The sequence below is a fragment of the Silurus aristotelis genome (assembly GCF_946808225.1).
Source record: "Silurus aristotelis genome assembly, chromosome: 10".
Classification (NCBI taxonomy): Eukaryota; Metazoa; Chordata; class Actinopteri; order Siluriformes; family Siluridae; genus Silurus; species Silurus aristotelis.
In genome coordinates this window covers 8,971,191-8,986,967 of record NC_139583.1, presented here as the reverse complement: position 1 = coordinate 8,986,967, position 15,777 = coordinate 8,971,191, and the positions used below count along the sequence as shown (strand labels likewise).

At 37.8% G+C, this 15,777-nt stretch overlaps 2 protein-coding genes across 5 annotated transcripts in view; one reads left to right on the top strand and one right to left on the bottom strand.

Annotated features, from left to right (window-relative positions):
* Window positions 1-15,777, top strand: part of LOC310731884 (uncharacterized protein) — a 421,718-nt gene that overhangs the window by 340,692 nt on the left and 65,249 nt on the right. The window lies entirely within an intron of this gene.
* srgap1a (SLIT-ROBO Rho GTPase activating protein 1a) overlaps window positions 1-15,777 on the bottom strand; it is an 84,024-nt gene that overhangs the window by 28,671 nt on the left and 39,576 nt on the right. For all 4 annotated transcript variants that reach the window (XM_083551887.1, XM_083551886.1, XM_083551889.1 and 1 more), the window contains exons 4-10: window positions 15,516-15,578; window positions 11,058-11,240; window positions 8,950-9,078; window positions 5,608-5,829; window positions 4,878-4,979; window positions 258-455; window positions 25-109 (exon numbers count right to left, since the gene is read on the bottom strand). In XM_083551887.1, coding sequence (XP_083408013.1) covers window positions 25-109; window positions 258-455; window positions 4,878-4,979; window positions 5,608-5,829; window positions 8,950-9,078; window positions 11,058-11,240; window positions 15,516-15,578 — 982 coding nt within the window. The remainder of the gene's footprint in view (window positions 1-24; window positions 110-257; window positions 456-4,877; window positions 4,980-5,607; window positions 5,830-8,949; window positions 9,079-11,057; window positions 11,241-15,515; window positions 15,579-15,777) is intronic.

Sequence of the window (15,777 nt, the reverse complement as noted above, 5' to 3'; positions counted from 1 at the left end):
AGCCAGTATTTTTGTATGAGGTACCTTCTCCGAGTGCTCTCTTCAGCAGGTCATGCTTAGCCTGGAGTTTGGCGATCAGATTGCTGCCCTCTAGAAACTCACGGAATTTCTGACAAGAGAAAATAGCAACAAAGCATCAGTGTTCAAGGGATAGAGTTAAACTGGACGATTGACAAGCATTTAATACAAATTTTTTTTTTACATTTTATTCCCTGGATTCCCACCAGTATCCCATACTGAGCTACAGCTGGACTCACCATGAAGTAGAACTGCTCGGTCTCCTGCTGGTTGGCACGTCTCTTGGCAATGCTGGGTTTGCTGAGATACGTCTCGGACACGGTGGACTTAACCGACTCTGTGGAGCGGCTGTGGTGGAAACACTCAGACACGTCGTAGTCCTCGATAGTCACCATGTCCTGGATGGTGGTCAGAGTGGCCTCAGAGGTCTTCTTGATCTGCAAGGAATCATTGCTTCAGATATGAGGGAGAAAAACAATAACCTGGTTTCCAATCTCGTTTAGAACAATGAACTTTTGGAACCAGCACCAGTAGATTGGGAGGTTTTTTTTTTTGTATGTGCTTGACTGAAAATAGTTAGGAAGAGAAAACAGACACAACAAATCTTACACATATCATACACATATACACAGACAAGCACATAAATCAACAACTGAATTAAAAAGCAGGTGAAGAAAGAGAACTATACAGGAATTCTGCTCTCATATTCGCCATGTACAAATTCATCAGACCTTGAACATAACACCAATATAAAAGCAATCAATTTGCAGATCTCCTCCTGCAGGAAGCCTGAGAGGGATGTTATTCACTTATGCTTTTAGAATTAATTTAGCTTCCTCACCCGCCGCTCCGCATTTCCATAAAGAATGCTGGGAACGGAAAATGTTTTATTCCATCTATTTTTTATTTTTTTACCAACAAAACCTATGGAGCACATTATTTGAAACACAGACCAGACAATAACCTGTATTCAAATTTTAATAAATAATTACATGGGCAATATGAAACAATGGAAATCGAAGGTTGGAGAAAAAGGAAGGTCCAGGACTGGGATAACGCAAAAGCTAGAACTCTCTCTCACTCTCTGAGAGACTATCAGGCATACTCAGCTTGTATATAATCATTTATACCCTTTAAAGGGACGCTCAGAGGAGACTAATGAAACCGAGATTTCCAGCATGCGCATACAAACCTCTGTGACCATCAGCCTCAGAGTTTTATGGGCAGTAAAACTTGTGGGCAGAACTCTAACACACACACAGGCGAGTTCATACCCCTTATTAACACTGAGGGTCAGACAGTGTTGCACCCAATCCCATACAAATTAAAGAAAGATAACACCAGGTAATGGACACTAACCGCCTAGGTCCATCTCAATCAACAGTAAGAAACTGAGGTGTCCAGGATGCTGGAACAGGAACGTGTAACATCAAAAAATACAAGCATGGCATACTTGTGTCACTGACGTTTTACCAACAGAGTGGAAGATAAAATAGGCTTAAGTCTAATATTTTAACCAGATGATAGCATTACATCTTCACCTCACATCTCCAAGGACTGTGGTTCTACACTGAGAATGTGTTGCTGTCTCCATGCAGTTCTGCTTGTCCATGGTTTCCTCCAACATCTGGTTTCCTCCAACATCCTAAACCATGCCGTAAATGTCCTGGCTACGTGAAAATGTCCCTAGGTTTGTGTAAAAATCCCATTCAGTGTGTATTTCAATCCTACAAACTGAGTTTCTTTGATAGAACTAGGATGCTTCATGGCCTTGACCTGTTACTTAAGATTAATGAATGTATGAATGTATACACTCCTTCTTCTTCTTCTTTCGGCTGCTCCCGTTAGGGGTCGCAACAGCGGATCATACATCTGCCTCTTCCAAACCAACTGCCTTTTTCAAACCAAGAATGTATACACTCCTATGTAATTTATAATTATAATTTATAACATAAATAAATAAAAAATTATGTAAAATGAATAACAAATACATCAAATAACAACATAAAATATAATAATAATAATAATAATAATAATAATAATAATAATAATAATAATAATAATACAATCAAGAAAATGATAATTGGACTGGATCTGCTGGAGTTTGGATTTTCCAGGCAGCATTTTTCAAATTTGATGCAAAGGAATACTTTAGGTTGAATTTCATGCTAACCTTTCTAATTTCACCCCTCTACTCAATAAAATAAACAGCAGCATGTTAAAAAAAGCCAGAAATCTTTTGCTATTTTAAACCCTGTGAGGAAAAAAATAAATAAATCACTAGAAACTTAAAAACCAACCGATATCTGATTAATACCCGTCTTTGACCCTGATGAATCATTTGCTTTGTTCTGGCCTAAACATACTGTAAGCCATTACGAGTGTTATAGACTCTTCTGCTTTTCAGCTCTTAGTCACCGGGTTTCCGTGACAGTTTCTTGTTCAGAAAGCCGTCACGCCTGTTTGTGTGCACATTATGCGTGTAGTCGAGGAAAAGGACATACATGTTTACAGCACATGCTTAGAAGGTCATGCTTTAAAATGCCAAAACAGAGAGAATATATCAAACATTATAAAGCTGCTTGAAAAAATGAAAGGGCTCATCGAATTTTATCAATCCCTTTTTTGTACTTAGCCCTGATGAATGTCTTGCCTCCAGCACTGCTTCTTACAAGTCAGACCAATCCAAATCCAGACATGAAAGGTTCTGTAGATATATCTGTGCATCTAGTCTCCAGTATGCTTCAATAAAATTCAATTGCTGCCATTTCCAATTTTACAATTGCCACTACTTTTTTCGGGGGGGCAAAATAAAGCCTACAGGACAAGCACTTCTCTAGCACTCGTGTTGTAAGCATTGGTGTGAATGTACGTGGCAGCCTGTTAAACGGCAGACGGCTTGCTGTTATACGAGTTATCAGCAATCCGTGACTTCACACTGCAGAGGGTCACAGAAAGCACGCCTTTCTGCTATTGATCTGCCTCGCAGAGGTTTATCTCCAGCAAAACCAACAGATTCTTTTATTCAGAATCAAACGAGTGTAAACTTGATGCGAAACTCTGAGAGAATATCTATTGAATGGTGAAAACTAATGAGTAAAGCGATGAAAGGAAAAGCGCACTTCCTTCTGAATAATGTCTGATCTCTAAACCTTTTAAGCACCAAAATCATATACATCAAATGAGTAGCTAAGCAGGATAAAAAGCAGGGAGCATTAGGAGATAAGGACACCAAACTGAAATTTAGTTCAATTGAGGGGAAGTTTTTATTCTTCTGTTAGTTAGGAAATTTACAAATATTTAGGAAGGAGCTACATCTCAGTATGTGCAGTTCCTGTAATAACAGGAGGGCTCATGTGAATGGAATAAAGATGGCAGCTTGATGACTTGCTTGTAATGCAAAAATGATTCGATTTTTTCCTGACACACACACACTCATTTTCAGTGATAAAAAACAAAAAACAAAAGCAACAGGTCTGAAAATCTGGTTTATATGTATTGAAGAAAAGAAAATGCTGCAAGATGAATGGTGGACTCCAGGAATGCAGTGTCATTATTATAATATACAATATACAATACTATAGAAATATATTTTAGAGAATCTAAACTGCTATACAAGCTGCACATTGACTAAATGTGCCATAGTATTGTCTATTAAGAAAATAAAAAAGTTTGCTGAAATTGTGAGGGGTGTACTCACTTTTGTGAGATACTGTACATGTTTATAGTGTCTTCAATGTCAGGGCTTTGGATTGATTAGTAGGTTTTCCAAATGCCTCAGACAACAAACCAAATACACTGTCAGGGTTTCTGCATATTTTTGTGGGCATAAGGAAACAGCTGCTTCAGAACTCAAACGAAAGGCAACAAGACTGTGCTTTGCATCCGGTATATAAAGCATGCTCGTCTTCATTTTTAAGAGAATGACGTGTCTGTGGGTAGTCGACAGGAAATCTCAAATCCCTTCCTATTGAAGATCTGCTAACAACTCAGCCATCCAGGAAATAACCCCAACCTCATATAGGATGATGTGTTTTAACCCTTGGACCTTTAGGACCCAAAACCTCTATGGTGCATCCCCATTGTTTTTTCATCCTGGACAGATCGAGGCAGTGAAAGGAAGCTTTGGGAACAAAGTGTCCACCAGGTTGACAACAGTATTATCAGCCTGGATGTGGTAACAAAACATGCACTGATGACTATATAAATACAGTCTTAAGCTATTCAATAAAAGATGTGCTGATCCTGTCTCTCCACCAATCAACAGCCAAATCTCAGCCTCCCCTATCAAAACCATCTTTTGCACATTCAGCAGGTTGCCAGCCTTCACACACATGACTTCCTCCACAGCCAGAAGAAACGAACGTAAAGAATGTGGAATGACGATAGGATTAAAAAAAGGCAGGGAAGATAAACGCAGGTTGGTGACTGCCCCAATGAGCTCTTTTCCAACCACTTTAAAAAAAATTTGTTGAAAAAAACAAAACAAAATAAATAAGGCAATAGAGTGGAGCCCAATGGGTCGTGTGGTCTTAATCTTTTAGTCTTTGAGGGCTTAGCCCCAGGCTTTGCAACAGTCTGTGGAGCATCTGATGTGTCTTTTAACAAAAGTGTTCTGGGAAGTAACACATTTACTATAATACATTTTTTATATATTTCTTCTGCCATATTAATTGATGTGGAAATTATGAAATTGCTGCATATTTAAGTGATAATTGAGGCAACATGAATAAAAACTGGCAGTCAGGTGTGTTATGCCTGCTTAAGGCGTATTCAGGTTCTTTGTGATGGTAGACAGCAAATTAGGAATGTTCCAGTGTTTTACAACACAGCTAATGGAAGAACACAGGCTTGCTTACCTCCTCATTCTCAATTTTCAGTGTGGCCAGACGTGACTGGAGCTGCTGGAACCTTAGAATCAGCTCAGCCTGGACTGGAGGTTGCGCTGCGATCTGGCACACCTGAAGAAGAAAAAAACAAACAAACGCTTATTAACAGTTACGAAAGAACAAAAGAACCTTATAACTATAAACCCAATAGTCACACCATCCGGGTTTTACTTAGTAGGGCATTGGGATCACGAAATTATTAGATGTAAAATCGCCATGGACATGCTATCAGTAAAAAAACTGCAAATTTGGAAGCGAAATTCAATAAAGTTGCAATAAACACCTCCGGGAAAGAACTCTAACGTGATTTGTCCTAGGCTCTCTGTTTAATGTTTCCCTAGCAGCTGAGATAGATTAAAACTGGGGAATGAAACCTCTTTACCCACAGTGAATCCAGCTTCTCATTTGCATACCTTTTTTAATTTGCACTAACACAAAACAGAGATCCTTAAAAGCACAACACAGTCAATACTACATAAACCTGTAGCAGGGGCATTGTCCAGAGGCTGTGGTATAATATCTGGTATCATTTTGAAATCTGTGGTTAGATGTTCCAACGATTAAGTTTGATTGTCAATGTCTATATCACTCAATGTTTAACCACTGGCAGCTAGGACTTTACAGAGTACTCTAATGCACAAGAACAAAAACATAATTTCACATACTGTGCTCGAGAGAGACAAGAAAATGCACGTCTAACCTCATCTCCCATGTGTGGCTGGAACTCAAACTTGACCGGAGGACAGAAAGCCGTGGGATACATCTCCATAAAGCGCTGACGGTCACTGCGAGGGTCCAGACTGTCCACAGCATTCTCAATGATGTCCAGTCCCTCGTGACGAGACGTCTCCAGGTTATACTCGGCTGAGAGGTAGGTGCGCAGGGCCCGGTTTAAAGAGGCGTGATAGCCCAGATCACAGCACTGCTCAGCAAAAAAGAGGGGAAGAGAAGAGAGATGTTTCCAAATCACTACCAGTTTAGTAAAGCAAAAGCATCTGTGCATGTAGAATACTCTCATTATGATCATTTCATGGACCATTTAGTTCTCTGCAGCAATTTGGATGGAAATTTGGAAAAACAAAATTGTTGTATAGGTGGCTGAAATCAGGAAAACCACCCAAAAAAAGCAAGTTTCCTATCAATCACTTCAGAACGTTTACATATATTTGGATGTACAGTAATCCCCCGCTTTACCAAGGTTCGAATCTCGTGCCACCGGTTTATCGCGGAATTGCGCTTTCCACATAACTAATTTGTGTGGCTGATTTTCCCGGTCTCTCGCCGATAGCACGAGAGACCAAGACACTTTTGTTGAATTGTTTTTATGGAATTTTATGTTGAAATAATAAAATTTATTCATAAAAATATAAATGTGAATTATAAAATGAATTAAATTGTTATATAGTACAGTACTGTATACATAAAATAGCATTTTTGGGGTGGCGTTCGTTTATTGCGGTTTGTTGTTTATCGTGGGCGGTTTTGGAACGTAACCGTGGCAATAAACGGGGGATTACTGTATATTTGCACCTAAAATTTTTTTACATCTATTTGGCCGTATAGTTGTATATTAACAAAATTCAGGTGTATATTCATTACTCAGCTGTAAATTCTTTTAGATGTTTAAAAGATATATTTACTCAGTATATATATATATATATATATATATATATATATATATATATATATATATATATATATATATATATCCATATATGGATTTATGCTAATATTTAAATAAAAAAATTTTTTATATTGCAGTGACAATTAAAACATTAGATGAGCGAGAAGAGAAACGGTATTTCGATTCCTCTGCATGTTTGCACAAATGGTGTCATTGACAAATAAATATTTTACCGTGATGATGGCTGTTTGTATTTAGGTTTGTTCTTTTTGCCTGCAAAGATCAAATCTTATAAGCAGCCATATACGCTAACATACATTGCGTCTGTGAAACATTGCTAGCTAAGTGTTTTTCTCACAATTTGATCATGTTTTTGGATAGTTACATGTCACTGCCGGACATCACAAAATCAATTATGCTTTTTTATCCATCAAACTTTCTGTGATGCTCCTTTACACCATCTTCAAAACAAAGAGCACTTGCATATTTTAATGGATGGATGGATGGATGGATGGATGGATGGATGGATGGATGGATAAAATAAGCATTAGCACATTTCCGCATCAGTAAGTTATGTTCTATTTTTAGTTAAATTAAATATTTAGCTATTTCCAACACAGGGCATTTTTAAAGCATTAAGCATGAGCGTTGGCACTACAGCACACTCACCTATCAGTCTTTCTAGTCACACTAACGACGTCCTTGATTCTGACCAGCCTAAGATGACCTAATCTTTTTTTTGTTTTTTTTGCACTGCACATGGTGTCCATATTTGGCCCTTAATGCTGTTTATCCTACAGATCCAAACTGCTAGCAGAACCCAAACACTAATGACCCTGGGAGGCAAATTTCATATTTTGTCTGCGATTCAGATAAAAACGCTCTGAGGTCTGAAGTCACGCTGACATCAAAGTGAGGAAATGAAAATAGGGCAGTGAAATGCAACATAACTTTTCATTTGAGCTGCTGATATAACTACCATTACAACGTGGTAGATTTTTAAATCCAGACATTTTCTGCAGCCTTTTGTTTCCGTGCTTGGTTTATAGTTAATTGTACTGAGCAAACATGTCATGCAGACGTAGTTCAGACCACAGTGAGTGTATCATTACACAGTACCAATTCTATGTGGAAATTGAGGGCATTGGAAATAAAACTTGTCATTACACTGTGACTAAGAATACTGGCTCCCGGTGCGCCTCTGCCTTCTCTGTCTGCCGAGTGTTTCGATGATTACATGTTTATTTTGAACAGAGGCAGACAAGTGGAGGCCATGTAGAAGCAGCCTGCTGATTTAGTATGGCAGTGCACTCTGAAAGAAGTGTTGCACCAATATATTCCCTCAGGCCAGATAGTGAATTAAAAACGACGCTCAACACTTTAAACATTTTCTCTCCCACTCTAGGTTGAGTCGGCACGTCTGGCAGGGGTCGGAAGTAATCAGCCACGATCAAAGATTGATGCCCGCTGCTCAGACGACTCTGACAGCCTGGCACTGAGGCAAGGTCACCCTGCCCGTTTACTTCCTCGAGGCACGTGGAACGTAGGCACATTACCCCAACAGCTGATCTTTCCTCTGCAGGGACACTTTAGTTTTTGTAGGTGAGGTTGGATTATAAATAACCGAATTTGGATGGCTCTGAACTAGGCTACAGTATTGGGAACAGAGAGGTACTTCAGGGAGGGCAAAGCACATCAAGAACATACTGGATGTGGGGTGACCTAAAAGGGACACTTAAAGAAACTGGGTTTTAAGTGTAGACTTTTTTTTTTTTTTATCCATCCCAAAAATAATCACATATACAGAAATAGCAGCAAGCATAGAACTGGGACAGTAGCGCAGGTGGTAGCATCTACTAAACAGCACACTGATACAAAAATCTGAATATTTTCTTATAAAACAAAAATTTACAAGACGTAAAACTAGAATGGGTTGAGTGACTCTTGGGACTACACAACCACAGTTTCTCTTCTATAGGTCCTGTAATTCTAAAAATTCTATTGTTTTTTTTTAAATTAAGGTCAATTATCTCATTCTACTCAACCAGTCTTATGAGATAGTAAATCCTTATCAACAGACTTAAGGGAGCACTTTCTTAATAGTGGTTTTGCAGTGCGGTTTGGGGAAGTGAAGCTTAAAAATCTAAATGCAATTACGTTCCTGGTTTAAACGCTCCTGGTTTTGAAGTCTTAAGTGCTTCAATTTAGCACAATCTGACACATTTGTTGCACGGTTTCAGATCAAAGTGAATGGAAAAAAGGAAAGATGTCGACGTAAATCTGAAAAAGCAGCAGCAACACTGTCACTCCTGTTTTATGCCAAAAGAACAGAAGCACTTATTTACAACTGTTCCACTGGCCACGACCAAGCATTTTTAACAAACGATGACACTGCAGTTGCACATCCCCTTTACTTACATCTATTAGGTCAGACAAGTCATGGATGTAATACTTGAATACTGAGGAATTAGTGGCTTCCAGAGTCAGCAAGTACTCGTTCCGGGCTTTGATCGACTTCAGCTTGTTCTCGGAGTACTTGGCCTGCCTCTGATGGAAAAACAGAAAAAAAAACATAATGATTAGACAACTAATAAACAGAATTATGTTTTGCTACACTATAGTGCTAGTGAATTTATAAGTTTTTTTTTTATTCTTGATTGAATCAACTTAAGATTTGTACTTATACTGCCATTATTATATTATTAATTATATTAATACATATTAATACATAATACACAAGTTCTTAAACATTGTGGTTTCTAAATTAACATAAAAGATGCCCTATATAGTATAAGGCTAGCATTATGCTGCTATTTGAGAAAACGTCTTGTGATAAATAAAACCTTTAAGTCAATACGTTTGTGTGTGCACACGTTTATGCATGTACACACGTGCACGCACACACACACACACACAAAATAAAATATTATATAACTAATTATATACATTTATAATATAAAATAATATAATATAAAATATCTCCTTCTTTTGGCTGCTCCCATTAGGGGGTCACCACAGTGACAACACCATCCTCAGCATTCTTTTACCGATATACCCCATGTCCCTCCTCTGCACATGTCCAAACCATCTCAATCTCGCCTCCCTCATTTTGTCTCCAAAACGACCCACATGCGCTATCCCTCTAATAAACTCCTTTCTAATCCTGTCCATCCTCATCACTCCCAACGAAAATCTCATATAATATATTATAATATTATTACAATAATATTATATTATATAATATTAAATCATATTATATTTTTTATATTATATAAAAAAAATATACTTTGCAATTTGCTATGGTAGGAGAGGTATAACACACCATCACATTTGTGGCAGTAACAGTTACTTTACTTCATCACATCACACCAGTTTATATTGTTATCTATTATAATTAACATACACGTCTGTTTAATCTGCCATCTTTTAAACAATCTCGGTTAATATAATGGATAATAAATGTATGTATTTCTGAGAAAACCCAGCAAAACTCATTTGCTCATTTTTTTTTGGACAAAACCATCAGACAGACAACAAACCACGAGACGAAAATATGGCTGATGGGACAAAAATTGAGTTTTTAAAACATAAACAAACACTTGTTTATCGTCTGTGCAGTAAGCGTTTCCTCTCTTGCTCAAATCTGCAAATCTGCAAAAGCAACTTAGTCACATAGCTGCAACAGACACTGTCTCACCCTGACTTCCATATTTAAACCACTCCACACTCTCACATTCCAGGAAGCGGCAAGAGGAAGAAAAAAACAAAAAAAAAAACACGACTCATACACACACACACAAGCATGCATTCCCACAGCTATAAAACCATTTGTCACAGCCTGTAGTGAAAACCAGACCATTTAAAAGAATAAAGCATCGCCTTCTTTCTCATTACCGGTGAGATCCGGGGTATAAAAGGTTGGGACGACATTTATAAATGCCTTGACATGTCAGGCAGGCAGCACTGACTCATCCATTGTGTTTCTCTAAAGAATGTATGATAATTACTTAAAAAAAACAAACTCTGAAGACCACCTAAATGCACATGGTCTAAGTAAGGTTGATTTGACTGATGCATTTTTCACAATTCTGCAGTGCTTAAATAGTAATAGGATTACAGGTGGTCCTCTACTTACGATGTAGATACGTTACGACGAGCCCACCGTAAGTCCAAAATATCGTAAGTCGAAGATGGTGCTATGACTGTGACAGTCTTTCCTGCTTCCTGCTGACTTATAATTTTAACTTATTAATTTTAATATAATCTTAACTGATGGCCTTCATCTTTTTTTCACTACAAGCAGGAGACATATTTGCATCGTACGCTGCTGCCTGTGTGTGAAATTTTTATTTAATAAAAATATATTTTTACAATTTTGTCGTATCGCTACCGTCATCGTAAGATGGAAAAATCGTAAGTCGAACCATAACTCGGGGCTCATCTGTATTTTAGTTTTCCTGAAACCAAGAGCACCAGAATATCCTGGGGAAAAAAAAAACAGTAAAAGTCACTGTGTTTTTTAGTACCTTTTCCTTCAACTTCTCAATCTTCTTAGCAAAGCTGCGTCTTGGAGTTTTGTCTTCCAGGCGCACGTGGAAGACGGGGTCACCAGTACGGCCGATCTGCCTCTCCTCCTGCTTCTCAAACTCCTTCAGCTTGCTTTCAGAGCTAATGCTCTCCGTATGGTACATGTGGTAGGTTTTCATCACCTGTGAGACACAGAGGTCAAGGGTAAAAGATCAGGCACACTGCTTTTCACTCCTTTATTAATTTATGTTGTAAGAATTGACATTTTCAGTAAATTATATTGAAAATGAATTCAATATAATTCACAGACAAAATAGCTTAGAATTTGAAGCTTTAAGTATTGCTAGAACCCAAGAGGAGGGTCCGGTGACCTCCAAAAACAGCCCTTGAGGGCATAGACAGGATGTTTCAAGATATTCAATATTGTTCTTAAAACCAATCATTATGGATGTTTTAATGACTATGTCAATGTCAACTGGTTCTATGGGTGAAAAGTTCATCAATTCCCAATTCTAAGTTCCATTGTTAGGTATATCATTGCTTCAAGACCTTAACAATCGAGCCACCATGGAAGCAATAACTCCATTTCACAATGCCTAAATCATAATATAAAATGTACATTCTCATGTTCTCCTGACCATAAAGTTCTAACAATGCAGACTAGGTTAAAGGAGGACAGACATTTCCTGCATGAAATTGTTATTACTATGAAATACTGTAACCATCCAGGCTGCTATTCCCATCTCTCAGTCCACTATCACAAGAAACACTACACCTCTAATAGCTCACAGAGGAGCTCTTTATTCACTCTCAGCTCCCCCGAATAAGTCAAACCTGGACCACAAGCAGAGAGGACTCAACACTCTGGCAGGGAGTTCTACATATTAAAAAAGTCACAAGTACTATGCAAAACAAACTGAGCAACGGAGAACCCTTTCTCCTCTAGTGAACTTACCATGTAGTCACAACTGTTAAGGGTAAACTGTTAAAAGGCAGTTTCCTATTGCATGAGTCATTGTTATTGTTAGTGGGCTATTAGTAACACTAGAGTGACTTCAGAAACATGCATTAGGATATGACTCATTGGGTATGAAGCAGGTACTGAGTGGTTAATTACGCCATTTCAGCAATGTTAAACCCAGAAATATGACACCTGAAGTATGAGAAGTGTAACTAACAATGAAACTAAAAAATCTTAGGATCTGTGTATATAGCTAGGGAAAAAAAAAAATAAAAAATTATATATATATATATATATAAACCTATTTTTTATGAAATATTTGTACGTTTGTTGGCTGTTATTTGATGTCATTTATACAGTGTGGGTCAAAGATTTATAATTTTGTACCTTACTTATAATTAATCTCACTTTTCTTTAAAAAACATACAAGAACTGGACAGTGAATGACTGGGATGAAGGTCTGTGCGGAAGAACTTATGTGAGACTCCCCCAAGCAGAAATAGTTGGAGGATTATTCTGGGTATAAAAAATACTGAACCAAAATGGATATCATTTAATACTTCAACATCATGCAATTCATTTGGGCTGCAGCTAATTAAATATCAACTGGCAAAGAAGACTTTAGCAAGTTTTACAAGAGGCATGTCAAAGTATATCAGATGAATGTTTGGAGCAACTTACTGTCCAGATGCCAAAATTGTATAAAGCTTTTATTCATGGCAGAAAAACAAAACAAAAACTGAACGTTTAACATGTGTACATTTATATATTTGTTTGATTAAAGTAAATCCTCATGATGTTAAATAACCTAGTTTGCTGCATATAAATAAAAGCAAAATGCATGTCTGTCAAAAACCATTTTCCAAACTGAAAAAATTCAAAATTATGTGTAATTTTTAATGTAAATAATTTGCAACACTTCTTAAATATTTGTAAAGATTCCACATTTCCAATAAAATGTAATTTTCAATGATAAGGATATTTCGAAAAATGTATATGGTGCAATAATTTATTACACGATCATTCCTACTATTGTCAATATCAGCCAGCCATTGTTTTTTATACATTGTCTTCATAATTCATATTGAGGAAGTTCCTTCACCTGCCTGCTCTCTACCTCACTAAGATGACGTAACTCCAGAGCACTAAACAATGTCATAGTCAAAAGCAGAGAGCTCATTCAAGGTCACAATCGGCCATAACCGATGTTCACATATGCCAGACTCATAAAGCATGGTACAGTAAAACCAGAACTGGATTCAAAACACAGAGCTGCCTTTAAAACATTGACCAAAACAAACTCAGTTGGGAGACGTATAGAGCAGGAGCACGGTTATCGTCAGCCATTCAGGCTCCTCTCATGTGCAGAACTGTATAATTGGATATATGGCTGACCAAACCACACGTCCCACTCTCCACTTACTGGTTTGGAACAGTGTTTGGATTTCTCGTTTTAGAAAATCCGAATTTAGTGACATATAAGACCTGTTATTTTACATGCTGAGGGCAGGATGGAGAGAAAATTTTCTGATGCAACAGTTGGAGTATTTTCGGATGTACTCCGGGTTAAAGAGAAGAACTAAAGATCAGTCAACAATCTCATCACATAACCCAGCCACTGAGAGTCGCTTATAGGAGACAAACCAGTTCATCAGCCAAGGTTTAACATCTGCTGCTAATCATGCTTCCACATGCAGTTTTTATAGCGGACAACATAAATACATGAAAGCTAGCAAGCTCGAAATGTTTATTTGTGTTGTAAGGCGTGGCCTAAACCATCCATGAATTTATAAGCACACTAATAATTTAATCATTATCTGTTTTCAACGATTCCGGTGGACATGTAAATAAATACTACAATATTTCAAACTGGATTAAAGCCATTGTCAGATTCCATGAAAACCAATAAACAATTTATTCGTCTTCCTTTCTGCCTTCCTGGAGGGGGTCGTGGGGACAGCAGGCTGGAAAAAGGCAGTCCAGGTTTCACGTTCCAACACTGGACATTCCACATCCTCTGCTTAGGGATCCCAGACATTCCCAAACCAAATTCCAGTGGGTCTTGGGTTTGGCCAGGGGTCTCCCTCCAGTGGAATATGACTGGTGGAACTGAAGCAGGAGGTGATCGTCTACCTCAATATACAGCCTATCTATTTGAAAAGATATTTAGAACATCTTAAGATGTTCTAAATTGCCATCCTATTCATCTATCACAGGTCATGGAGATCATACTATGATGGAGAATAAATCCATGTAGAGAAAGCTCATATCTGCCAACTCTACTTACATGATTGTAAGGATGGAAGATGACTGATAAAACAGAACAGTTTTGCCTGAATATTATGGGATTATTCCAGGTGAAAAAGTTTCACACAGATGCAACCAGACTAAATAAAAAAATCATGTTAAAAATGGCCTGTGGTCAACTTGAAAACCCAGTAAACTCTTTAAGCAGATCAGGAAAATATCTAAAAAATACCACAATAAATTCAATTAAAAGTGTGAAAAAATCTAGGCAGATTAACACTAGTGTCCTGTATTTGGATGGACTACAAAAACACAAAAAATAGCAACACAACATATTTATGATTTAGACAGAATTATGAATTATTTCTGTACACCTTGATTTTTATTTCCTGGTATAGTAGCATTCCAATCAATAAATGACTGTCAGCCTAAATCCCCAAATGCATCAAATGATGTGAAGTCAAAATGTTAAGCAAACCACTCACGCCCTTGTAATGTATTCCAGTGGTAACGTAATGTAACCACAACGTCAGTGATTAGAACAGTCCTGTGGGACGGAACCTGGAGTCTCTTCGACTAGAGGAAACGAAGCTTACACATGAGAGGGGCTATCTCCTGTGAGTACACAGCCAACCACTAAAGGGCTAAAAAAAAAACCTACAACTCTACAGGAAGCAATTTATCTATACTGCCCATGAGCTGTGTCATTTCCTGTCGAGAGTGTGCCTGTAATTTTTGGTGGCTTGTACATCAATGGTGAACATCTCTTCATGGTTAGAGTCAAATGCTCCTCGGGACAATTCGATGAATCGATGGATCATACCTTTTAAGCCCATTAATCAGAAATGTATTCAAAGATGGTACTTGGTGAAAAATACCGCAACGTAATTATACCATTTTGAACCATACAAACTGAGTGTTATTTGTTTGTATGAGAGTACTTCAGGCAGTAAAATATGTAATACCATGTAGCTATGGCTTGGCATTTATAAGAAGTGCATGAATCTTTAGGTGACACAGCAAAATTGACATTCACAATTAAAGCGGGACAATGAATCCGTAATCCAGCAAACAGACCGCCGAGGATCTTTCATGCTTGGGAGCAGGGGGCACTTATAAATGTATAGTGTGCAGTGCTGTGTGTAACCTGAGGCTAGAGGCTAGATCTGGCTTGGAGATAAGATTATGAATTTCTAAGACCATGCCAGCGCTATGAAAAGAAAAGGTGGTTTATTAGTTCTGTACTCACCGTGTAGAGCTCATTGAGGACTTTCATCAGATCTTCCTGCAGCTGAAATGCTATTTCTTTACTCTAAAGGAGTTAGAGGGAAAGAAGAGGGAGAGAAAACACACATGTATATCAGTTATCTACTCTCTTCACACTTAATGACAATCAGACAATTTACAGAACGACTCTACATTCTACAGAATGACTATCAGCCACATAAGGATTTAATCAGTGTTAGAAAAATGGGTAGTTTATAAGTGTGTTCTCAAGTATAAGTGTGTGT